At 32.5% G+C, this 26570-nt stretch overlaps 2 protein-coding genes and 1 pseudogene across 13 annotated transcripts; 2 read left to right on the top strand and 1 right to left on the bottom strand.

Moving 5' to 3' along the window:
- Positions 1 to 408: 408 nt before the first annotated feature.
- Positions 409 to 4647, top strand: LOC108201663 (auxin-induced protein AUX28-like; annotated as a pseudogene).
- Positions 4648 to 4782: 135 nt separating this feature from the next.
- On the top strand, positions 4783 to 9823 carry LOC108202506 (uncharacterized). 8 transcript variants are annotated; one of them, XR_010287823.1, is made up of 14 exons: positions 4783 to 5071; positions 5145 to 5195; positions 5264 to 5371; positions 5526 to 5597; positions 5687 to 5773; positions 5891 to 5962; positions 6051 to 6110; positions 6200 to 6346; positions 6431 to 6522; positions 6607 to 6667; positions 7281 to 7352; positions 7438 to 7501; positions 7623 to 7706; positions 7820 to 9823. XR_010287823.1 is itself a non-coding variant. In XM_064085021.1 (13 exons), exons 1-12 carry the CDS (start codon positions 5059 to 5061, stop codon positions 7473 to 7475), a joined length of 843 nt encoding a protein of 280 aa, XP_063941091.1. In that variant the 5' UTR covers positions 4783 to 5058; the 3' UTR covers positions 7476 to 7501; positions 7623 to 9823. The 8 variants fall into 8 exon arrangements, 3 of the variants coding, with proteins under 3 accessions (XP_063941091.1, XP_063941092.1, XP_017226424.2); XR_010287824.1 differs by having other exon boundaries at positions 5891 to 5923; positions 7623 to 9823; XR_010287821.1 differs by lacking the exon at positions 7438 to 7501.
- A 4502-nt stretch (positions 9824 to 14325) lies between these two features.
- Positions 14326 to 25856, bottom strand: LOC108202504 (protein ZINC INDUCED FACILITATOR-LIKE 1). Of its 5 annotated transcripts, none has more exons than XM_017370929.2 (18): positions 24899 to 25854; positions 24524 to 24812; positions 23916 to 23956; positions 22968 to 23028; positions 22789 to 22891; positions 22588 to 22690; positions 22393 to 22446; positions 22168 to 22230; positions 21616 to 21665; positions 21463 to 21538; positions 20943 to 21155; positions 20188 to 20275; positions 19273 to 19358; positions 19065 to 19172; positions 17995 to 18039; positions 17803 to 17891; positions 17256 to 17299; positions 14326 to 14598 (listed from the first exon to the last, which is right to left on the bottom strand). In XM_017370929.2, the coding sequence occupies exons 2-18, from the start codon at positions 24672 to 24674 to the stop codon at positions 14507 to 14509; spliced, it is 1467 nt and encodes a 488-aa protein (XP_017226418.1). In that variant the 5' UTR covers positions 24675 to 24812; positions 24899 to 25854; the 3' UTR covers positions 14326 to 14506. The 5 variants fall into 5 exon arrangements, 4 of the variants coding, with proteins under 4 accessions (XP_017226418.1, XP_063941699.1, XP_017226419.1 ...); XM_064085629.1 differs by having other exon boundaries at positions 24524 to 24929; positions 25000 to 25854; XM_017370930.2 differs by having other exon boundaries at positions 24524 to 24712; positions 25557 to 25854.
- Between the last annotated feature and the right edge of the window lie 714 nt (positions 25857 to 26570).

Genomic DNA, 26570 nt, shown 5'->3' with positions numbered 1-26570 from the left:
TACCATAATACTTATCTACTTTTAATTTCTAATACAAATATATTGATATCATTCTAATTATCCTTCTTAAAAGTTGTATAATTGAGGGTTGAATAAAAGTGTACATTCATGCATTTCTCAGGGATACAAGTGAGAAGATATTATCCGATTGATATTTTCTTAGCTTAATTTTTTTAAAAGAGACTTGTACTCTGGAACGAAGGGAGTATTAAACATACGGTTTTTCTATGGTGTGTCCATGATAGTAGATCTCTGCATGTACAACGATCATACCAATAAAAAACATTCAAATTTATAGATTTTAGTATTTAGAATGTGTCCATGTCAGCATGTGCACTTAAAGGACAGACCCTAAACATCTATGCTGCAAACATATATGGTACTGTGATCACTTTGTCTCACCTTCTAAAAGAAAACACCAAGTACTCCACACATGATCAACAACAAAAGCAAGTACTAAAGAGAAATATATAGCTAGCTAGCCATCATACATCAGAACAAGAAACTAATTGTGTGATAACTCTTTTGATATCATGGAAGTTGTGAGCCTACTAGGGGGGGTGAAGGGGAAGATGAGCTTCGAGGAGGCCGAGCTGGAGCTCGGCCTCCCGGGAAATATCAGCAAACTGAACAGCAATATTCCTGTGAATTCTGGTGCAACAAATGTTAATGGGAAAAGAGGTTTTGTTGAGCCTGCAAATGTGGATTTGAAGCTGAATCTTGTTTCGTCGAAAGCTGATGGTGAGATTGTGGATCAGGCTGCAGAGTCTAAGGAGATCAAGAATCTTCTTGGTGGTGCTGGTTCTACTGATTCAGTTGTACTTAAGCCTCCAACCAAGTAAGATTTGTGTTTTTTTCAAGTTGTGATACTATTCAACTTTTTTTTCTTATCTGTTTCTTTTTCTTGTGGGCTCATCATGTATATGAGTGAAGGAGAGTGAACTAACTTTTTCTTTTTTTTTTTTGAAATAAAGAGAGTGAACTAACTTATTTATCTTCTGTGACTGACTTGTTCCCTTATTGAAGATAGAAAGACATTAGTTAACTAGCTAGATCTCATTGCTAGTTCTATGCAGAATAAAAAACAACTGTTGTAAGATTGATTAGCTAATCATACATTAGTTACTTAGACTTTTTTACACGTATTTTTAAGTCTTCTGACCGCATGCTAAAAATCATTATCTTAAAAAAAAAATCTTTTTTAATTAAAATATATGATTGATGTTATTATTCAAGAAAAAAAATTTCAAAAACAATGATCTTAAGCATGCGATCAAAATACTTAAAAATACATGTAAAAAAGTCAAATGACATATATTTCAAAACAAAAGAAATATAAGATTATAAGTTATAACATCAGGACTTAATAATCACGCACGTGCATATCAATCATACATGGGCTCATGTTCAAATGAGAACCCATGACGAAAAACATTCTGCCAATAAGACGGTTACTTCTGAGCCTACTTGGACGAAACGGAAGATATTGTCCAGCCGAAAAATGATGAAAATTAAAATAGCTAGAAATTTCGATTTTTTTAATCAAGTGGGAGCCGATTTTTCAATCCATCAAAGAGGTTAATTATGTCTATGCATGTGTTCTAGATTTTAGATTTTATGAGACATGAATGATTGCATGGAATATTCAGGGCACAAGTTGTGGGCTGGCCTCCCGTGCGATCATACCAAAAGAACATCATCTCACCGGAGAAAGTAGCTAGCAAAAAGGGTGATGAGGAGAATGAGAAAGTGATGAGCTTAGATGGTGCACCTTATCTTCGAAAGGAGATCAAGAATCTTCTTGGTGGTGCTGGTTCTACTGATTCAGTTGTTAAGCCTCCAGCCAAGTAAGATTTGTGTTTTTTTCAATTTGTGATACTATTCAACTTTTTTTTCTTATCTGTTTCTTTTTCTTGTGGGCTCATCATGTATAATTGTATATGATAATCTCTGTTCTAAAAGTCGGTGATTAATCACCGATTAATCCCTGTTTCGTAGCTCGCCGAACTGATTAAATATTCGATTAATCACCGATCAATCCAATTAATCCCCGACCAATTCAATTAATCTCCGATTAATTCTTATTCCGTAACTCCACCGACCGATTCCCTATTCTTACAACACCGATGATATTGTAGATGAGTGACGGAGAGTGAACCAACTTATTTATCTTCTGTGACTGGCTTGTTCCCTTCTTGAAGATAGAAAGACATTAATTAGCTAGCTAGATCGATCTCATTGCTAGTTCTATGCAGAATATAAAACAAGTGCGGTAAGATTGATTAGTCTATATATAAGAATTTGATTATGAATTTATAAATTCAAGTATTTAGTGCTTTTTCACCTTACAATAAAAAATATTTAGTGCTTTTTCTTTATGTTCAGATAGAATCCATTCGTTTCAAAATATTACATTGAGGAAGTATGATATTACATAGATGAAGTATAATATTATTGATATTGATGAGATAAAGTAGTTGAAAAGTGGCATATTATCGTCAAAGTGATTTTAAATTTTATATTTTAGGTTGTATTTTTATTTTTTTAGGAAATTTTAGGTTGTATTTTTAAAATTATACTTCCTTTATCTCATCAATATTAATAATATTATACTCCCTCTGTTTTGAGATATAAGTTAGATAATTTTGCACGTATTTTTAAGTATTTTGACCACATGCTAAAAATTATTATATTCCAAAAAATTTTTTTTTAATAAAAATATATGATTAATGTTATTATTCAAAAAGAAAAAATTTCAAAAAAAATGATTTTAAACATACGATCAAAACACTTGAAAATACTTGAAAAAAGCCAAACCACCTAAAATTCAAAACGGGGGAATATAAGATTATAACAACATCAAGACTTCAAAACAGGGGAGTATAAGATTATAACAACATCAAGACTTAATAATCACGTACATGCATATCAATCGACAATTATACACGGGCTCATGTTCAAATGAGAACCGAGAACCAGGGCGATCTAGGGAGAGGCACGGGACACGTGCCTCCCTAGATTTTTTTTTTTTACATTTTTTCACCACTCTAAATTTCACAATATTATAGAATGAGAACCCATGACGAAAAACATTCTACCCATAAGACGAATACTTCTGAGCCTACTTGGACGGAACGGAAGATATTGTCGAGCCGAAAAATGATGAAAACTAAAATAGCTAGAAATTTTGATGTTTTTTGAATCAAGTGGCAGCCGATTTTTCAATCGATCAAAGAGGTGAATTATGCGTATGCATGTGTTTTAGATTTTAGATTTTATGAGACATGAATGATTGCATGGAATATTCAGGGCACTAGTTGTGGGCTGGCCTCCAGTGCGATCATACAAAAAGAACATCATCTCACCAGAGAAAGCAGCTAGCAAAAAGGGTGATCAGGAGAATGAGAAAGTGATGAGCTTAGATGATCTTCGAAAAGTGGATCTCAAGATGTACAAGAGTTATCAAGAACTCTCTGATGCCTTAGGCAACATGTTCAGCTCCTTCACTATCGGTAAACCCTCACCCTCACCTTTTTTTAACGCACACACCCGTCTTGTCTTTGACAGTTAAGGTTCGAATCCTCGACCTGCCGTGAAGAGAGAGACTTATTCATGGACATTGGTATGTATGTGTTTTTGAATTAATTAAGGTAACTGTGGGAGCCAAGGGATGATGGATTTCATGAACGAGAGCAGGCTGATGGATCTGCTCAATAAGTCTGATTATGTTCCTACTTATGAAGACAGGGATGGTGAATTGGTGACTGGATGCTCGTGGGCGAGTTCCCTTCGGAGTAATTATCCACTCTTTAGTTTGTATCATCTCATATTTTATCTTCTAGGTAGCTATAAGGTTACCCGTCCCATTTATTCTATACATTATTTTTTGGCGCGTTTTGTAAGACGTCTTTAAAATATAGTTTAATAATATTTTTTTTGAATAAAAGTATGATGTTTAATCTTTTCTAAAAAAAAGAAGATTAAACATTGACATTGACCTGTTTACTATAATGTACATATATAAAGAAAACTCTAATTTGATAGATTATGTATACTCATATAGTTTGATTTGGATTTGCAGGATGTTTGTGGCTTCTTGCAAGCGCTTGCTCATAAAGAAAAGAGCGGAAGCAATAACCTTGGTCAGTACTTTAATTTCTCCTACTATTATGCATGCTTAATATTAATTTAGTTGGTTAAATACTATTTATTTGTTTTTGATTTTTTATTGTCAAATTAACCAAATTTTAATTTAAATTTACATATATATAATATATAAGATAATTAGAAAAAATTATGAAATATATATTACTAGAATCTACATATATTCTACTTTAAAATGTATTTTTCATTTTTGACATTTTAGGGAGTAACTTTTATAACTACAAACCACATCTATGCAATATTCCAAATATTCCCGATTTGTCAAAAAGGTCTCCGATAAATTCTCAATGGTAAATCAACCTATTAGTTCTGACTTCAAATTTTATAACCATACTATATATGATGCCTTCTTTGTTTTCGCTAATCTACATAAAATAATGTCTAATTCTTTTATTGTTGTTGCTTAATCAGCAGCAAGAGCCATGGAGAAATGCAAGAACAGAACCTAAACGTCAAGCGCAGGGATAATGGACACATCAGATTGTTATTTATGTATTTCAGCACTATATCTATATCTATCTATATCTATCTATATCTATATATTCTTAATTCCTGAACACAAACAAAATGGAAAAAGACTAATTCTGCCCTCCCACCAAATTAGCAGTCTATACAAACACAGGGTTATTTCAGACTTTTAACCGCAACTTCGGATGATCCATTTTCTGCTGGGTCGTGCCCGACTTGAATACAGATGTTTTCAACACGAACCGGGTCGCTCCATCACATCTGGGTCGAACACACTGCAAAACTCTCACACAATCAGTTTCCAATCAGTTCCGCGAAATAAGGCGTGTGATTAGGTTATCTTCAAATTTCAAATTTGGAAGTTAATGGCCTCCTACTATTGCTATTACCGTGGACAAGGTGAAATCAAACCTGCATCAGTTTGTGATGGATCCGTTAGGTTTGTACTATCCGCTGCTAATGAAAATCATGTCGTGGATCATCCCCTTTCTAATCTTTGCTAACTGTCGCAGGTTTGAAGCGGCCTCCTCTTTCTCCGCTGTCACCGTCGTCTCTACGAGAGAGTGAGACTCTTTAATCCGTCATCAATCTGAATTATAGTTTCAACCCTCATCATTTTGCGTGATTGCAGGGCAGAGGAGACGTGGTGGTGCTCACGACTCCACCGATGGGAACGGAAGCCTGCTTTGCAAAGAGAACCAGAACCCACTTCGGAAAGCACAAACCTTTGGTTCTGGAGGTACACCAGTTTATATATAGCTTTATAGCTTTATGGTATTTGTGTATAGCATAGTCCAACACCTGTAGAGTCGTGAGACAAACCCGTGTTTGTGTTTTACTAAGAGTATTTCAGATTAAACCCTGGATATCATATATTTTTGACGTCTGTGAAGGTAATACCATACCGGGTATTTTGCACAAGGGCAGCCTAAAGACTTCCCAATGTTCTGCTCCAAGCACGGCGGGTAGTGGTTCAGTACTTGGACATCTCCGTGTTTGGTAACTGTTGTTCATTCTCCCGTATAATCTTGATTCATTTTATATTTTATTGTAGAAAGCGTAGTCAATTCAGAAAACCAACACAAGTATTTGAAGGAAACTTGCCCTGCTGAAAGGAAATCTTTTCTTGGGAATAGACGAGGTCAGTGTTCTACCTCTGTGATGTTCCTTTGCATATTGATTGCATACAGTCTTTGTTAACCATCATGGTCGAACACATTCATCTCTGAATAGCGTTGTGTGGTTGTAAATTATGCAGAAAACAACCCAACCAGAATACCTATTTCAAGAGGTAATGATGATGTGAACCCTGGTAGTGGAACCTCTTTCGGTAACTTTAACACCTTAAGCATCACATTAATCAGTGTGACCTCTTTTTTTTAGAACAGAATGACATGTAGTTTTCATTCCACACACAGGTACTACTGATGACTTTTCCTCTCCTTCGCAGAGGAGGTTGCGTGACGTTGATTTGTTTGGTATGACAATGAGGAATACTTCCAACCAAGCTCTCATGACGATGTATGTTATTCGTGGTTTTCAGGACTAACCAACCGTGTTTTTGCAGCTGTTACTCAACGAACACCCCTGGCCCGACTTATAGCGATACAGTCAAATAAGCAGAGCGTGAGTAACCGTTTTCAACCTACCGTTTTCAACTGTTTTCAAATAAGCAGTCTCAAGGCTTCCCAGTGTTCTGTTGCAAGCACAGCGGGTATATGTTCTGTGACATGTCCTTATTGAGTGACTGTGATTGAATTTCCTTTCTAATCAATCTTGCTTTTACAATTTATGGTAGAAAGTTTTCTCCCGGCAGAAATCGACAAAACTATGTCAGAGAATCGCGCCCTTCTCATGGGAAAACATGTGGTCAAAATACTAATTACTCAGGTCTTATCTAATGTTATTTATACCTTATTTGTTGTTCTTATGGGAAAAAGAGCAAGTGATTTCTGAAAAGAACCTGTACTGCAGGAGAAGCATATTAACTATGTTAGCTGTGGTCTGCTATTTTCGTGTGCTGACTTGAAGAATGGTATGTACATGTATGGAAAGGAATATATATATTTGTGGTTAATACTCTTGCTATTGGGTTTATAAAGAAATTTAAGTAGATATAGAACTCAGACTTCATGTAACGTTGATAAAAATTTTTTGTAGTGGCCTTAAGGTATGGAAGAAACCTGCAATGGAAAATCCTGGATTTTGTATTTTAAATTAGAAGAAATCCCCACCTTGCTGTAGATATAATTCCTCATACAATGTTTTTCTTTTCTTAGTAGAAATGACATGAGAGGTAGTGAAAAAGAGGTGATCGGTATAGACGGACTAAAGAGTGTTTAGAAAATGAACAAAATGAGAACAAAGTTTGTGGAGTAGAAATTAGGAACTTTAGTTAATATCCTAACAGATTAGTTCTGTTTATTCTACTGTCCTGCCAAAGATTCTAAGTGCTAACCAAATACAAGATTAAGAATTAGCAGTACAAATGGATAAATATAATATAAACACCTATTCAAATTGTGAACCACTGACACTTTTTTGTGCCAAATCAATTCTTGACTTTAATCATTTGTCGCAGAAACGCGGTTAGTTATTATAAGATCAAATTAAGTTATATAATACAGTCTATAACAATTTTAATCCAGGTTTATGCCTTGGAACTCCAACTCTCGCCTACAATTCATGCCAAATGCCATTACATTCTACCCAAGCATCAGGTGAAATACACTTTTGTGGTTTTCGAATTTTATATTTGCTCATAACTTCTTTAGTTACCTGATGTTACTTACTACCATGACAAAGCTTGCGCTTAGTACACCATCTGATCTTCAGTACAATAAGCTTGGAAGTGTTGGCCATGCATCAGGTAATGCCATTTTCCACATCTTATGTGTAGCTATATTCGCTCAACCAAATAATAATAATAAATGTCTTACACCAAATATATTGCATCTTTGCTAAGCATTGCGCTGACCAAATATATGCAGGTTCCAGTTCGACTTTTCAGACACAATGAATACGAGAGATTTTTAACAACACCTTTCCCTTATTATGGAGCTTCATTCACTACGGTAACACTGTCCAATTAGTACTCATATTTGTGATGGTAGCATGCACATAAACTCCACCCTACTTTAATGTTGTTTAAAATGAAACTGAGACAATTGTATGTTGATAATTGCAGATGGTGGCTTTCTTCTTAGCATCACATCCCTTTATAACAAGTGAAATAGTTCTATGTTGGAGCAAACTTTTACAATTCCTTTTTTGCTTTGTTTAAGGTGTGGCATGTAGGGGAGAGCATGGGCCGGTTCGGCTCGGTTTCCGGATAAAACCGGAACCGCAACCATATATCTTCGGTTTTTAAAATCGAAAACCGCAACCGCCGGTTCGGATTCGGATTCGGTTTCGGTTTAAAAACCCCGGTTCGGTTTCGGTTACAAAACCAACAAATATAAGAATGAAAAATAATATATGTATGAGACAAATTAATGCGCGTAATTTAGACATAATAATTAATATAAAATTAGAATTTAATAAAATAATAATATTTTATATAATGTTCAAAAGATTATGGTAAGCAGTGAGCATAGTCTGGTGTTAGAGTATTTATTTTCCGGTGACAATTGCCTTATTAACATCTAAGAAACAGAGTCCTGGATAGAGTGTTCCAGTAACTAAAACAAAGCAGCTGAAAAATAAAATATAAGAGTATAAAAGCTTGAGCTTGATGAAGCTAATTAAAAAGGTTTAGAGGCTACCTCTCTGCTTGATATAATTATGTCAAGATATGCAAGTAATAACTCACAGAGTATATTATTATCTATGTAAAAGACTTTGAGAAAGTTACGTGGAGAGTCTGGAGATTATAATTTGTAGTTTTTGTATATTATGTGAACTTATAACTTGAATAGCTTTTTTAATTTTCAAATTCGAAATAAATTAGATATTTATTATTAATAAATATATATAATATTTATTATTTAATTATTATTTTAATAATCGGTTCGGTTCGGTTTTTATCGGTTCGGTTGGAAGGTATAACCGGAACCGAACCATTTAAATCGGTTCGGTTTTTTATTTTTCGGTTTCGGTTTCGGTTTCGGATCGGTTATATTCGGATCGGTTTTCTCTGGTTTTTTCCGGTTTCGGTTCGGTTTCGGTTTCAAATCGGTTTTTTGCTCAGCCCTGGTGGCATGTATACTTATGGTATGTTTCTTCCCTGTCTGGGCTGTGAGAATTTTGTTATGCCTATCTTTAAACCACCAGACATCTCTGTTGCAGTAGAGTATGGAATTGTAGAGATTATGTTTCATGCCTCTCTATATGATTTCAGTGCTTTCGGCTGACTTTGAAATTGACGAAGAATTAAATTGAGATTTATATAAAAACATCACTTAGATTAGTCTTGATTGGTTAGGATTTTCATAGAGACCTATTATTCATCGCTAACTTGATTATAATTTTAGTTACAGAGGGAAACATGGTCTAACATATAATCTTGATAGATTCTCTCTTTGGTGTCTTTTATGATAATTATTACGTGTCTACACAAGATGACATGATTGATATCTTGACACGCTTATTACTTGAATTTTTTCCACAAGTAGTTAGTCTTTGCCATGAGTTTGGTCACGTGGTATGTTTAACCACTACGTGAAGCATGTACGCTGATAATAGTTCTATGTTTCTCCCCTGTCAGTGCTGTGAAATTTCTGTTATGACTATCTGTGCTCAACTAACAGGTCCACCATAGGCATTGTTACTGGTTCAAACTGAGATGTTCTTTTGCTAGGCTTATCACTGATAAATTTATATTTCCAAATTCAAGGTAGTTCTGTCAGGGCTGCTGAAAGTGGTGCAGTGTGTCCCTGATCCAAGTTTGCTGAAATGAACAAGCCGAAGTGACTTGCTCAGCCCCAGAAACCAATGCCACTGGGATGCTCTCTGAACTAAAATTGGTAGCACACCACTGTATATTGCAACTGTCTTGGTCATACGAATGACCAGATTCTGCATAAAGAGGTTGTGGCTATCTCTGATATGCAATTTTCTATTGTTATGAATTACGGAGTGTTTATTTCTTCAGTTCAAATGCAGGCTTCGGCTACAATTATAAGAATTTTCAGTTGCTTGCATTATTCATTTTAAATTAATCTGTTTTTATTTTAAAGTGATTTTAAATTAATCTGTCTTTTATTTGAAAGTTTCTAGCCGTAGGCATGAAATTACTTAATTTACAGAAAGTGCTAATATATATATCATGTAGCTAGATATCCAATTTACAAATGTCTAAATTATTTTGACATATCAAATTTTTTTAACATTTGCAATACAAAATAACAAATGATAGTGTTTTATATTTTAAGACGCTATTAAATTTTGAATTTTTAAAAATATTATTGTATAGAAAATAATTTTCTATGTGCGTAGTAGTATGGACAAAATTGCATTAACTGAAAAGTTATAAAAAGAATTATGCAATGTTGTTTTCGATCACATTGTATTCCGAGCTTTTAAAAATTAAGGATTGTCTTCTTTACACATAACTTAAGGTCACTAAAAGAAATTGATTTCTCATTATTTGAAAAAATTCTTTTTTCAACTCTAAAATTTATAACTTATAGTTTTTTCTTCAGAAGAAATTAGAAAAAAACATTAAATTTTAATTAGAAATTATAAATTAAAATAACTATTTTAGCAAGAAATTAGAAATTAAAATAACTATTTTAACAAATTGCCGATTATTAAATAATACTTTTTTCGATCTCATTATCTGTGTGCGTAGTTGTACGGACAAAATTGCTTCAAATTGCATTAACCGAAAAGTTACAAAAAGAATTATACAATGTTGTTTTGGATCCCATTTTATTCCGAATTTTTGAAAATTAAAGATTGCCTTCTTTACACATAATTTAAGGTCACTAAAAAGAAATATAATTTCTCATTATTTAAAAAAAATTCAACTCTAAAATTTATAACTTATAGTTTTTTCTTCAGAAGAAATTAGAAAAAAAACACTAACTTTTAATTTGAAATTATAAATTAAAATAACTATTAAAGTGTTATTTTAAAAAATTGCTGATTATTAAATAATACTTTTTTGGATCTCATTTTGCTTCGAACTTTCAAAAATAAAAGGTCGCCTTTTTCACACAAAATTTAATGTGACTAAAAAAATAAATTTTCACTATTAAAAAAGAATTTTTGGTTCAAACTATACTTTATATTTTTTTTCATTTTTTTCAGAATAAATTGAACTATAATACCTTCTTTAGCCACCTTAAATTATGTGTAAAAGATCAAAATTATAATTATAAGAAGACGGAAAGAATAATAGATTATTATGAATAAGTTTTTCACTTAGTAAATACGCTATTTTAATTACAGATCCAAATTGGTGTATAAAACATAATATGAAATTATAAATAAGACATAAAATTTATTAATTTCTTCACAATATCGTCCAAAATAATACATTCCTCTATAAAAAAAATTTACAAATATTTTAGAGATACTATTATTTTTTAAAATATTTCGAAAAAAAAAAAACTCAGCAAATCGTTTACTTGGGACAGGCCAGCTTGACCATCTGAATATAGACCAACATTTGGGGGACATTTGGAATAAATAACTAGGTACATCATTCCCTTGATGAGTGGGATGTAGATGATTTAAACCGACTTTTAATACATACCAGACTCAATGACAAAGTTTATGCTCCATCCCAAAATTACGAGGATTCATTGTCTATCATTATAAATGTTTAAATCGATATTTAACATATATGAACTCCTAAACTCGAAGACAAAACTTATACTCAATCTCGAAATTACAAGGATTCACCGTCTATCACTAAAAATGAAGTCGCCACATCATACAATAAGAAAAAAATAATTACTTTTAGATTTTTAATTACCAAAATATATTATTGTAAATATAAAATCTTTATTATAATTACACATAGTGATGTTTTGTTGAGGATTCTTATTGACTTCAATTTTTATCATCTTAGAATATGTGGTAAATTATTTAAGTACATCCAAGTATTTGAAGCATGCGACGGCTGAAGTGTGTTCTTTATTTTCTGCAATTTTGATCAATTTTTAATGTCTAAATAAGTCAATTATGCTTCAACATTGTTAATCTTGGTTAAGATTATTATTTTTATTATGCACGTGTTTGGTGGTCTTTAACTCAGGTTTGAGTTATTGATCAATGACGAAAATGTTAAGGTGAATAACAGGGCTGTTTTTTTAGTGTTAACGTCATGTCTCTACTATTAGTGTGTCGGGTACTTCCAACACAACGTATTCTATTGATAATATAAGCATTTTACTATGCAAAATACTCCATATAAGACATAATATGATTTCCTGGGATAAAAATTTTACTTGCAGAGCTCTGTCGTCAAGTTTTCAAAGGGAAATGACACACCATCAACCTCAAAATCTTCTTCCAAATAAATGAAAGTGGTTGGTTTATTCTTGATACCTAATATTCCTTCATTCATTACACGCATGTGTTTATTTAAAACTTAACCGATTACATCCACTCTATGAAAATGCAGGAACCGTGAGTTCCACTGATGCTAATAAAAGGTGATTTTATTTGTTGCGTTTCACGATCTGCATGAGGAGCTCTCCCTTGGATTCTCCGCTTCCAATTCTACATTTCACTTATTATTATTATTATTATTCTTTACTCAATAGATATTATTAAATATATTGGTGTTTGTCTAAGAATTTCTATTATTGTTAAGAAGTTCCATTTGACTGGAGTATTCAGGTTTTAAAGTTTTCGAAACAAGACGTCTTTCGATTTAATGGTTTTATGAGATAGCGTTTTTCCAATGAATTCCTAAAAAGATTTAGATGTCGATCAAATAACACAACTATGATATATACGTTTCGTAAAATTATGGAATCATGGAGTTAGAATAAGGGACACGTAACAATATGCAGTGAACATGTGATTATTGGATGTGTACATATAAGTTAACAATTATAAAAATATGAAAGCAACATACATTACCCGTGTGTGAAGCACGGGCAAGATATACTAGTTGTTTGTAATATCGTAATCAGTTAGCGTGAGATTGAACTAAGTAAAATGACACTGAATTTCATGTCAGCTTGTCTCGACCAAACTCGAACTCGAACGTACATTATTCTTGTGGTTTTCTCAATAATGTTCATTACAATATCCCCTTAGCTTGAATAAATTGCTTTTTATATATTATCTATGATATTCATTGTTGTAAAAATCAATAATTAATTATGATTTATCGTGAATTAATTCGTATTCAGTGATTAACTGAACTGATTGATTAGATCTCTAATTATATATTCAGTTATTCGTTCAAATAATCTCCAATTAATTAACTAATAATTCTTATTTGCGTCCTCATCAATTAAGTCTGATTCTTATTTTTTACAATATTGTAGGTATTGAGATAATTTAATTTATAATTAAAGTTTAGATAAAATTTGCATTGAATGTCAACCACAGGGGGACTAGAGCTGCGCAAATGAGCGGGTTCGAACCACTTATTCGGAACTGAACTGTCTAATTATTCATCACAATTCGACTCGGGACGGATTTGATGCGGTCCGGCTCAACTTGGCTCGTTAAATATTACAAATCGAATACGAATCGCTATATACGAAACCGGAACCGACCCACAAATCAACAAATCATACACTTCACAGGCCCGATTCGGACCGCCCGAGTGGCCAGCCGTAAGTGCAGGAGCAAGAACATGTGCATGTAACAAGAACATTTAACCATGCCGGTCCATTTCAAAAATTAAAGGGTACATGGTGGTGTGTTTGTGTACATACGTGTTTTTATTTTTCAAGGTGCATGCACGAGTGTTTGTGTGTGTATAGAAGGGGAAGGAATGGGAAAGTATGGTCGGGCAACTCGGGCCCTTGGCTTTAACATTTATGGTTAGGGGTGAGCATTCGGTCGGTTCGGTCCTAAACGGACCGAACTGAATAGACCGAGAACCGAAGTTTGAATTTTTTTTAGACCGGACCGGACCGAAGTTTTATAATCGACCGAAGTTTGAATTATGGCCATTGCTGCCGGATCGAAAGTGAGATGTGCAGTGCGATGATGCTCATGTTTACTGTAGTTGTCATCCTTAAAAAATTAGTGTGTTGAATATATAAATAATATAAATAAGAATAATAGTAATAATGATATATATCATATTGAAATACGTTTTAGAGATAATCTAACCCCAATTTTACGATATGTGTTCTTAAAAATAATTATGTCCCCTTTTTTGGCATATTCTTTTTGGTACACAGAAATGACTGATAGTATCATCACTATATGTGGTAACCATGTATTTATGATTTCTAACATATAATATCATCATGTTATGTATAATAGAATTGATTTCAGAATATAAAATAAATTGAATATTTGAAATCTTTATAAAAAAAATATATGAAATAGACTTTTAAATCATATAAATCAGAGTCAAACTAAGCAGAAGTCACTTTTTAAGTAAGATTATTAACTTATTTACTTCTCATTTTTAATCTATTTTTTTATTTTAAGCAAGAAGTTATTTTTTTTAAGTTGCCCAAGTGAAAAACCGCCCCAGAATATGTCATTTTTGAAGGAGTGGGCCACATGAATCACTTAATAATACAGGGATCACATAATCAACACCGCTTATTGCCCATTTTCAAAATACTAGGAGATGAGTTCAGGACTGCTATCCACACACATATTTCTCATAATATTTCTCATAACTGAAGAACTCATTCATAATTAATTACAACAATATTTTAAATGATATAATTTTATATTGAAAGTAAGAAAGTAATGGACCAATGTAGGTTCTAGACACTTTTCACACCCGGCGTTCAACCAGAAATGGCTTGAAAGTCATTGCCACTCCGATTGCCTGAACAATATTTAATATGAACCAAAGCATCTGCGGACCTGCATAAGTGCACATAAACATTAAGAATCATCATTTTTCTTTTATCATTACTCCCTCTGTCCCAATTTAAATGATGTTTAATTTTCTGACACGTAGATTGAGGTGTAAAACAATAATACTAACGCTGAATAAAAAATTCAATTCTTATATCAAATAAAAGTTTAGATTCTAAATTTTTATTTGATATAAATTTTAGGCTAAAACACACAACAGCCATTCAAGTTTACACCAATATACATGTCAACCCTCAAAGTTCAAAAATGAACGGTCCAGCCACTCGAGTTACAGAAATGTAACTGTTAGCCACAATGGGCGGAGAGTGCATACCACACCCAGTTGCTGAGAGTATTCTCACATATACACTCAGCTACATTGCCACCTGCCACGGTTCGGTTCCTCTGTTGTACATAACATTGGTGGTGCTTTTTAATTTTTTATTCTTTTTATAACAAGGGCACCAATATTGTTATAAACATCCTTCTTAAAAAATATTAACTCAATATTCTGTGTCATCTGATTTGAATATTTATTATTTTATGAAAATGATTTAATTTAACTTTTTAATGAAAAGGTTGTGCTAGAAGAAAATGTATATTTTAAGAAAAAAAGATTTTTATAATTGAAAAATAAACGTGTTTGCTTTAAAATAAAATTATTATATTCAAAATTTATAATTTATTATAAATTATCATAATGATTAATTTTTTAAAAAATAACTTACAAATAGAATGTCAAATGATTCTCGTAAAGACCAAGTTTGATGTTATTATTTTATTTTATTGTACTGTTAAAATATAATTCTAAATTTTGCAAAACAAAAACAAAAATTCTACACAAAAAGTGCAAACGATATTCAACTTCACTAATAATATTATAATATATTAATAATAAAAAATAACTGAGAAACACAATTTCTTTCCACGGACAAAACCCTACAAGTTAGGGCCGAGAAAAAAAACCGATTTAAAAACGAAACCGAACCAAAATCGAGAAAAATCGATCTGAATGTAACCGAGCCGAAATCGAAATTAAAAAATTTAAAACCGATCCGATTTAAATTGTTGGGATCTAGTTATACCTCCAAACCGAACCGATAAAAACCGAACCGAAATGATTATTTAAAATAATAATTAAATAATAAATATTATATATAATATATAATAAATCCTTGCTATCGTGAATAGTCTGTAATGCCTCAAAGAATTATCAGCTTGACTCCTGTAATCCTTGGACATGAGCTTAACTCCTGAATGATTCTTAAAACAAGAAACTGAATTATATAAACCAAACTGAAGCCCTTGTAGAAAGCTTGTTTGCAAATCCTTAGTAGAATTTCTGCTCAAAGCTTCAGTCTTCCTTCTATTTGGCATTTCAGAAGCCATGGCCGCTCCTTGAATTTTTTTTATTTTATTTTACAAAATTAAGAAATATATATTAACAATACAATAAAATAAAAACACACTCAATGATTTTATTTTAAAGTAAGTCACTATTATAACAATAAATTATAAATTTAGAATTTAACACACCCAATGGTTTTATTTTAAAACAAACACGTGTATTTTTGTTTTTAAATTAAAAATCTTTTTAATAGAAAATACATATTAGTTTAGAATAACTTTTTCATTAAAAAATATTTATTAAAATCATTATAACACAATAATAAATATTATAAATCGTGTGACGTGGATTATGCGTTAACATTATTTAAGAAAAATGTTTTTTTTGGTAAGTATTTAAGAAAAATGTTTATTGCTACCGGGTTGCACTTGTTTTAATGAAGGATAATGTGGTACTAGACATAAAGGTTAAAGGGAGGAGGACAGTGGTTGACTGGTTGTGAACGAGAAAAAGATACATGTATGTGACTCCGACTATACGTCTGTCACTCAAAGGGAAAGAGTGTGCCGTGCACTCTACCTTCAATGTGGTTAATGACGACATTTCTCTAACTTGAATGACCGGACCGGACATTTTTAAACTTTAAGGGCTAACCTGCATATTGAAGCAAACTTGGATGGCAAATGGAGTAATAAGCCTAAATTTTATAAAGAATAATTATGTTTAGATGTGATTAATTTAATATCTTAAAATACATGTAAAAAAGTCAAAAGCAGTTAAAATGGGACAGGTAGTATAATTTATACACATTAATCAAAGTTACTTTGCACAATATAGTTCATAAAAACCAACAATTCAACGATTTCTCTTGTTAGTGATAATAATTACTTCAATCTGTTTTGAATTATAGGTCGCTTGACTTTTTGGCACACATTTCTAAGTTCTTTGACTGCATAGTTAAAATCATTATTTTTAAAATTTTGTTTTCTTGAATAAAAATATATGATTAATATTATAATTTGGAAAAAAAATTAAAAATAATAATTTTAATTACGCGGTCAAAAACTTTAGAAGTGTGTGCCAAAAAGTCAAGCTACCTATATTTCAAAATGGAGGGAGTATGATACAATTTTGAGGAGAAGTCTTTAAGAGAGAGGTCTTTAAGTCCACTATTCTTAGGATTATATTTCTCCCGGAACAAAAGAGAAATATAAATAGCAAGTTCTTTCAAAGAGACAAAAAATTGAAACACTTGATTTGGACGAAGCTGAAAAAGTGTTTAACGAATTATTTCAATTTATTCAAACACTCATACCTGGTAGAAAGGCAGCATCCTGCCGGCCTTGTGCCCAGGAAAGGCTGCATATATCAAAGAATTTGTAAACATAAATATATGGTGGGTGATAATTAATTTTAATGAAATGGTATGGAATAGAGTATATATCTATATATCTTTTGGATGATATTTATTCTCATATCAGTTATATTTTGCATTTAATACGTATATGTTAATTAGATTTTACTGTTTCATTATAGAATGTTAATTGGATGATATTGTGCATTATATATATTTATTGCATATGACTATTTGGGGCATGTATGATCTAACTACTAACTAGTAGTGGATGGCAACCTCGCCATCAGATTTTAATTTTACAGATTTGAAATGGTTACGAGGCATGCATTTCCTTATTTTCACTTGCATTCAAATGTGCACAGAATTCCACTCAGTATGAACATTTATGCAATATCTTTGCACCCAAATGATACTATACGTGACATGTGACGATGCAGAAATATTGGCTTTCTATGTTATTTGAAACATTAGGGAAACGGTGGATGCTAGATAAGAGAACTCTTACAGTGCTCCTCCAATAGCTGGACCGATTGCCTTAGATAGCGACATAAAGGACATTGAAATGCCATTAGCAGTCCCTCTCTGGTGTTGGTCCTGTTAGGAGTATATGAGATAATGAATGAGAACTATAGATGAAACAATTGACAAGTTAAAAACTACATATCAATGCTGTAAGGTATCAAGAGAAGAAAACTACCACTGCCCTATTTTGCAATATGAACAAGCCAGTTACAGTGAATTCCTGATAAAGAAAACACATTTGTTAAACAATACATTATGAGAATGGTAATCAACATCTGCTAGAAAACTTTAACTTTCGTTTATAAGTTTATATAGAGAGTAGTAGATTATGCACTGCATTCGTAATTACTCACATTAGCCAAAAAGTTTTTTCTAAAATTATATGGTTGGATTTGGTTATAGATATTAGTCGAACCTCAACTCTTGCAACTAAACAAAGTATTATACATAACATTGAAATAACTGGTAGAAAGCCATCAAGAAGAATGACTCCTGACAAAACGTCGATAGCAAGACATGGCAGATTTTGGTTTCTTCTCCCAGTTCAATTTCTTGTGTAAATTTTATTTGCATATTAGAACTTTGCAAAACTTTATGACCTGTGATCACTTCTAATTGTAGAATGCTGAGGAATATTTTGAAGATGATCGGAGTTGAAATTCCAATCAGAGTTCATCAACCACAATATTTCAAGATATGTAAATTCTCAATTGGTTGAGTTCGCAAAACTAAGGGGAAAAGATGATACCAAAAAATTTCAGAATTAGTAAAATTACAAATACAGACATATTATAACATGCTAGAACTTATGAAAAAATTTTGGACAGGACAGGATTTAGTAAACATCAACCTTCAATATAGGAGACTACAGTCCAACCCTATTTTTTGTCATGCAATTACCGTAAGTTCCTCTTAACAAAGTTCTTTAGGCCTGTAATTCTCCACAAGGACATTTTATCCTAGATGTATTTGAAAGCCTTCACGAAATAATATTAACCACTCAGCCTGTCCTTTTACAGTGTATATACAATTGTGTTCGTCAGAGTTCACCTTGGAAATCCTTAATCATATTCTTTAATTACTTTCTTTTGGACATCTTTAACCGTTATCCCTACGATTACTTTCTCTTCAGAATCATCTATATACTAAAGCAACTACCAAAACTGTGGCCAAAACTTTTAATTCCTAATTAAAGCTGAAAAATGTACGATAGCACTTTATTACTGAAGTCCAAAATAAACTTACGTTTAATATATTTTTCAACAAAGAAGCACAGTTTATCGATATGGAGAGGAGGATCCCAGATAGCATGGCTATATAAGTATAACTTGTCAAAAGTGGGATGGAAACAACCTATATAGACGAAAGTATTAAACTGTGTCAATACAATAAAGCATTTTCTGGCCATGCAGTTAATTCATCAAAGAAAAGTCTATTGGATCTATATCCTTACTGCCGATATACGAGTTATCAAGATGCAACCAACTCTTTTCTCCAATTTTGGATACAGGCAAATCTCAAATAGCAGAAGTCCAACACCTGACCACTCCAAAAACAGTTAGAAAAGGTATACTACATATGTTTACGAGGTAGGAGAACTAAAATTTGATGAGTTGAAGTTACTTTCATTTTCACGAAGGCCAACAGATGGAAAAAGCTTTTAGTTTCCAAAATTTATTCAACATTCTGGGAACTTAACATATTGGTACAGATTCATCATTAAATGAACATGTGGCCTTGAAAAAGATTCAAAGCCATATACACTAACATTCACCAACATTATTTTATGTTTCTATTGAATCATTTTTGTTTGTGAAATTTAGTTTGAGATCAAGTATTGTTTGTGACCTGCAGCATGCCTTTAAGGGGATTTGAGACTTAGATAACATCATGAGATTTCTAAGTATATAATATATTTGAGTATAAAAAGAATTGCATTTTCTAGGTCCCTCTTATACCTTGTTCCAGTTCACATAGATACTATAATATGGATGACCAGTCGACAACTTTAAAACTGCTGAAAAAAATAAGAGTGCAAACACAGGATATTAACTAATTTATAGTTTTGCATTTTCATATTCAAGATACTCATACAGAATATTGTATTTTTCGATCCTACTTCCCCAGGTGCTGGTGGCACAACATTATTGATACTATTCCCATTATAATTAATCTCTCATGACCATGACAATGAAGGATGTATGTTTTTTCCTTTATTTCTTTGGCAAATTAGAATTGATTCTTCTGAGAGGAAACTAATTGGAGGATGGGAATTTTGAAGTAAAATATAACTAGAGTTCAAGTTTTCAGATGCATTATATGGTGCTCACAAAAATGACCATTAGAATGATCAAAGAACAAGTAGTACCTGATATTGCAAGAACTTCACCGACATCCACGGTTGAATAACTCAGGCCACCTAATCTCCTAGGGCTTTCAGCCCATAATGGAAATGTCTAAAGAAAAATATAAGGCACAATCATCATGAACATTAAAAGAAGCACGTTATTAATTGAATATGAACATACATAAGCAGTATTGTTGGTTGATAACACAGAGCATTGCTTGTACTCCTATCATTGCAATTTTAAGAAAAGAATTTGGAGATTCTAAACCATCCAAATGTTCTACATCTTGAGCTTTTTTAGTTTGAGCAGCCAGTTTTATGGGACTTGAGCGTCCTTAGCATTAGGTACGTATATAGTCTTCAACTCTTCGCCAAAAGTCTCAGCTATTGTGGGGAAGGATCTTAAACATGTTCAAATGGTTCTTGATCTAGCAGTATTGCTCCCAATCCCTTTACACAATATTGAGGGTTTGCACAACCAGCAAAAAGAAATCTTAACCACACTAGGAAGACCTAGAACTATATACTCAATATATTTGACATCTAAGTGGTTTTTTATTCTGAAATTATTATATTGATGGTAGACTGAAACTAGAAAATGCATTTGTGATCTAACAACTTGGCTCAAATTTTAGTCAAAAATTTATGAAGCACAAGCAACAATGAATACTTTTACACGAAAAGTATTAATATTATAAATGAACCAAACATTAAGAGGTACTTAAAAAACCATTTATAGGGTTCTCTACATTTTTCATATGAAAATAGTATCTTACCTCCAAGTAAGCCATTTCATGAATCGCGAAAACACAGTACACCAATATAGATGACATCAGCGGCCAGTTAGAATAAATGCTTTCTTTAGAATTTAATTTTGTCTCTTCATGTGTACAAACTGTGGCATCAGACTCAGCGGGTGCACTGATCTCCAAACGTCCGATTGGGTCGTCACTTGGAATCTTGCGTGAATCATGGTTATGCAATGTTTCCTGCAATATTTGATATAAAAGTCATTTAGAGGAAAATGAAGTTTGGGTGTGCATGATTCTCTTCTTAGTCACTGTTATAAATGTCGATATACAAACTTGGATAAATCCTGTGAAAGACATAGAATTGCACTATTATATGCGCATTCATTAATCATCTTATGCACAAGTGACGCTCAGAATTTTCAAGGAAGAAGTTTTTTTTAAATTCAATGTCCACTATGGGGTGCTTCTGAATTCTTAAATCAATTACGAAATGAATAAAAGGTTAAACAATAATCACCCAAACTTTAACATAAATATAACTTACTGGAAGCCAAAGGCTAGCGATTAGCACAACTAGTGCAAAAAGTGATAGAGAAAGGCATGGCAAAAAATATGGAAATCTGTACGGGAAAAAGATTCATAACATTAGTTCTCCAAAAAAATAGTTTAGTAACATAATGTAAGAAAAGTATTTTACCTTGCGAAAATAGATTGTGGTGAAAAAAGATCAGGAAAATTATCTGCAGGCTATATGTATATCATATGAAACAAAAACATTAACTGATTGGTTAGATGGATAACAAAAATGAAAGGATCAGGTTGAAATAAAAGAATTAACTGGCAGAGGACATGCTTATCCATTGCATTCATTTGGCATAACAGCCAAAATTTGTAAGCATGGCATGATCTCCAGTAATGAGATTTTGGCGATATGTTGATATTACATCAACCAAGAATGACACTGTAAAGTATTGTTAACTAGTTTGTCGTTATCATCGAAATTACATACTAAATTATGAAAAATGTAACCAATAAAGATTGACATATCCTTTAAGTAGAGTGATTACGTATAAACATGCTACTCAGTTAATTACTTAATTCAATATCTTCTTAATAATATCAATAATCTTTAAAGAATAAATCAATTGCGGAACATTTTTTCTTTTCCTCGTTTGACAGGTAAGAAAACAACCTAGTGTCCATGTTTTAACCATAATAAATTTAAAACAAAAAAGACTTGAATAGAAACCTTTGCAAGAAAACCTCCCAGAGCAGGTCCAAGTATCAACCCTGTGCCCCATGACGCAGCAACCTGTAAAAATTAGTTTAGGTCATGCTTACATATTTAGTATTAACAACTAATTCAAAGTTCAGTCAGTATTGCCTCTTCGATATAACTTGGGAGTACTTACAGAGGTGAAAATTATAGAGGTTAATCACAAACTTGCACTTCACATATACCACAATAACTTACTACTGATAGTCCTAGTGCGTGATGTTCCTTCTGAAGAATTTCAAATGTGTATGCCTGTCCATTAAGGAAATGCTAGCAACATAAGAGAGCCAATCGACCTATAGATATCTAGCTATGAGCATATGAGCATCAATCTTTAGATATCTAGCTAGACATGTAAAATCTTATCTAGAGAAGGCAAGTTGCAAAAATTACTCTGATTGGTCCGAGTAAACCATTTAAGCTTCCAAGAAGAAACCTCATAGTAACAGCCATCCAATAGTTTATGCTAAGACCAAAGAGAGTGTTGAAAATAACTCTGCAACATAGTGATGGAACATATTTGTAAACGACAGATAAAATATGATTAGCCCAAACCAATTACAAAAGCCGGTAAAGGAAAGCAAATTTTCACACATAGTAGAGGTTCCTATAATGATCACAGGTCTGCGACCATATAGATCCGCCACTTTGCCCCAAAATACAGAGGTGAGAGCCCTTCCAAGCATAAACGACGAGCCTTCGAAAAGGGATTAAGGGATAGTAGTAAGTCGAATGAAATGTATTGATAGAAACACATCATAATTGACACACACCTACAAAGCCCGCGTAATAACTTATGTCCTCATCTTGATCTGCGATATTAAAATCCTGTACCTAAAGTAGATAAGTAACATCAGGTGCCAGTTTTGATCAACCAAATCACTAGTGGCAAAGAATTGAATAAAAGCAAAGTCTCCATCAGTATATATAGACCAGTGTGGAGGTATGAAATAAACATTGATCTAGATAACAATCAAAGTCACAAAAACTTAAATGTTATCATTGAAATGTTATCTACAGTACGAAAATTTCTGGTTTATTTTCAAAATAGAGTGCTTAACCCATTAAATGCAGGTTGTGCAGTAAAAAAACACGAATAGGTTGATGGGGATATCAAGTTCGGATTTCATTACTCTACTCTACATTCTTCCAATATGATTTCTTCAATAACTTCACACGTCACATGGCCTTTTCCAGAACAGAAACAATTTAGATATTTCGTGATCATCCTCAAAAGAAACATTTAGCCTCACTTTCCACTTCTACATATTGAGAATATGAACACAAGTTTCAGATAGAAAAGCTGGAACTGGTGGATACTCCACAAGCCAGCAAACTTTGCAGGGTATTTTCATGTCATATCAAGGCAATCCTAGCAACGGGAAACATGTGTAACTTGGGATTTTAGAATGCTGAATATGGTAAGTAAGGGCTTATGACCATTATATTTGCATCTTTTCACGTCTTCAACTAGCAATCCTTATCCTCCCACAGTAAATTAACAGTGTGTGTTTTAGCAAAAACACCAAGATGTGACTGAAGTATAGCCAGCAATTGGAACAGGAGTGTTTTCATTATGAATAAAATTGAGTGACACAATAAAAATGTGTTAAACGATATCTAAAGTTTTCACATGCATTAAATCATGCTCATCATATAATTTATAAAGAGAAAAATCAGATAAATCACTGGAACCGTGGAATTTAATAATTCTTACTTACCATGAAATAAACGAAAGGAAAGAGAGATGATATTTGCATCGCTGAATAGGTAACCAACAAAATAAACAAGATTAGAACAGTATTTTCAATGGCAACTATATAGTGCAAGAGAAAATAATTACTGTGTCGATCATGGGGCAATCCTAATATAACGATTGCAGAAATATGCAAGAAAACATAAACTAATAGTGGGTTCACAGCATATTCCGCACTCTAGTCAATAATTTTCATTCATAGTATAATGGCTTCAACTGTTAATACATGTATATAAACCTTTTGGACTTCAGGGGATAATATAAACGCATACACATGTGTTCAGACAGCAGATTGGAACTTAAATCTTTATAAATCGAGAAACGCCAACATCTACCAATGTTCTACAATTATGTAGCCAGTGCATCCTTGCAGATATCATAAAATTAGGACATAAAAGGCAGCTAAGCCTAGTGTTTCAAAATAAATCAGTGCATTCTATAATGTCCAGATTCCATTGCCTATGTACATTATATATTATCTAAGCAGAACTAGAAGTTTACTTGCAGTCACAACGAAAGCAATGCTTTTAGTTTTAACAGACAATTCTCGCAGTCATAAGGGAGTTGTGGCACCTGTGGCAAGCACCGTAACAAATACTGTTAAAAGCCTCCAGATAGGCAAATGTCCTTGCAGCGCTGCCTTTTGCTGATCAACCTGGCATCCAGGACAGTTCTCATAGTATTCCACATTCAAGAGCGGATCCCTAACATTATCCCCTGCCATTGTTTCCTAACCAAATGCTCTCTACTGCGTAATGCTTCCTAAAAGCATTCAGAGCAATTGAATAAATACCCATGGTTGCTACCAGATAACTTTAATCATCCGAGAGGCACAGCTAACTATATGGTCCAATTGAAAACTCTGTTTGTCGACCAGTCATATAAGAGTGTGATCTCTGTTTGCGTGGTGAAACATACAGCTAACTAATTGAAAACACAAATGCTTACATTGGCAATGCCGTATGCCAGTCAAACAAATCTGGAAATAACAGCTCTGATTCAAACACATAATTAACAAAAAAATTCAACTGATTCCGCATCAAACTCACATAGCTCAGACAAAATTGCAAGTCTTAGCTACCCTTCAACTTAGCCTCATATTACCGTGCTTAAAAATTTAAAAAAAAAAAAAAATCCTCTGAATTCATACATGTATCAGCAACAACTTCAGTCCACATTTAAGCAAACATGTGGTAGGTCCATATTTTTCATAACCGAAGATGTCACAAATCAAAGTAAAATCATATGCGCATTCAATAATTGCGTATCAAAAGATGGGAACTCTCCAAATATATTGGCCTTATGTTGTGTATAAATCAACAACCTAGTTTCCATGTACTCCCTCTATCATCCAATACTTGCTTTCCCTCTTAGTGGTCAAATCGTCTAAATAAAATATTTATATCTAACAAGGATATAATTGGAATCATAACACATAAGTTACTTTTTAATTTTTCTGTCAGGCACCCTAATTACACCTTAAAATGAAACAAAAACAAATATTTTAAAACAAAATTGTAGATATGCAACAACGGAAGATATCAAACACATGACATGCAGGCTGATAAAGACATCAAACACTTATATAAATTAAACACGTGCATACATGCCGATAAAGACATCAAGAATGGTAAGACTTGTACAACCCGTGAGTAGACTATTTAGGTTGAGAATGGGAATCGGTTAATAGGAATGGTATGGTAACCCGGTGGGAAGGATTAATTGGGTTTCTATTCCATAGCATCAAATAGTTAATCCAAAGAGATTAAGGTTCCAATTGTTGTTAACCAGGCTTATTAACCATGAACCAATAAGGTAGTATTACGCACATAAATCTTCCTGAAATTATCAACATATTTGAATCCAATCCAATGCTCGGATATATTACAATAGTATAATCATAATAATAAACTCATATTTGTGTTTGTCATAGAGCAGGAGTGTGTTGCCCTGATTTAAATCCCGAGTTTTAAATATTTTTGACTAAGTTGAAAAATATTTGTTGGTGTAATAAGTCAGAATACAATTTTAAGTTAAAATTAAGCACTTAATAACTGAAATTAGTTTAGGGTACTTTTTCCAGCGAAATAATTTTTTTAAAACATATTTTATTGATAAAATTTACCCTTAAGAAATAAGTTACCCATAAATTACTTTATTTTTATCATTATATTTTTGATAATTCATAAGTCAAATAATTCATAAATCATCAATAAGTTAAAATTACCTAAATAGATATTCTAAGCTCCCAATTTATCAAATAAATCAAGTTAAATCATATGTTATAAGTTTAGCCAAACGGCCTCTTGAACTCGTTACAGTTTTATAAAAATAAATAAATAATAGTTGGTATTTGTTTTCGAGCAAAACATGTAACAATTAAGAAGATTGGTCCTTCTCAGCATTATTTATACAATTATTTATATCTATATTTTCAAAAAAGACATAGATAAGACAATTAAGGAATGAGAAAAAATATATGATTAAACTCTACTATTTCAAATTGTCCGTATATTTATTTATGACAGTATAATATAGATTAATCTATGAAAATTATTATAAATTACATGATATAAAATTATAGGTACCAACTTATTGTTATGCCTTCCCTCTGTCTCAA

Source organism: Daucus carota, chromosome 9 (genome assembly GCF_001625215.2).
Source record: "Daucus carota subsp. sativus chromosome 9, DH1 v3.0, whole genome shotgun sequence".
In the NCBI taxonomy this organism is placed as follows: Eukaryota; Viridiplantae; Streptophyta; class Magnoliopsida; order Apiales; family Apiaceae; genus Daucus; species Daucus carota.
The sequence above is the reverse complement of the archived record's forward strand: the minus strand, read 5'-3'. Positions and strand labels throughout refer to the sequence as shown.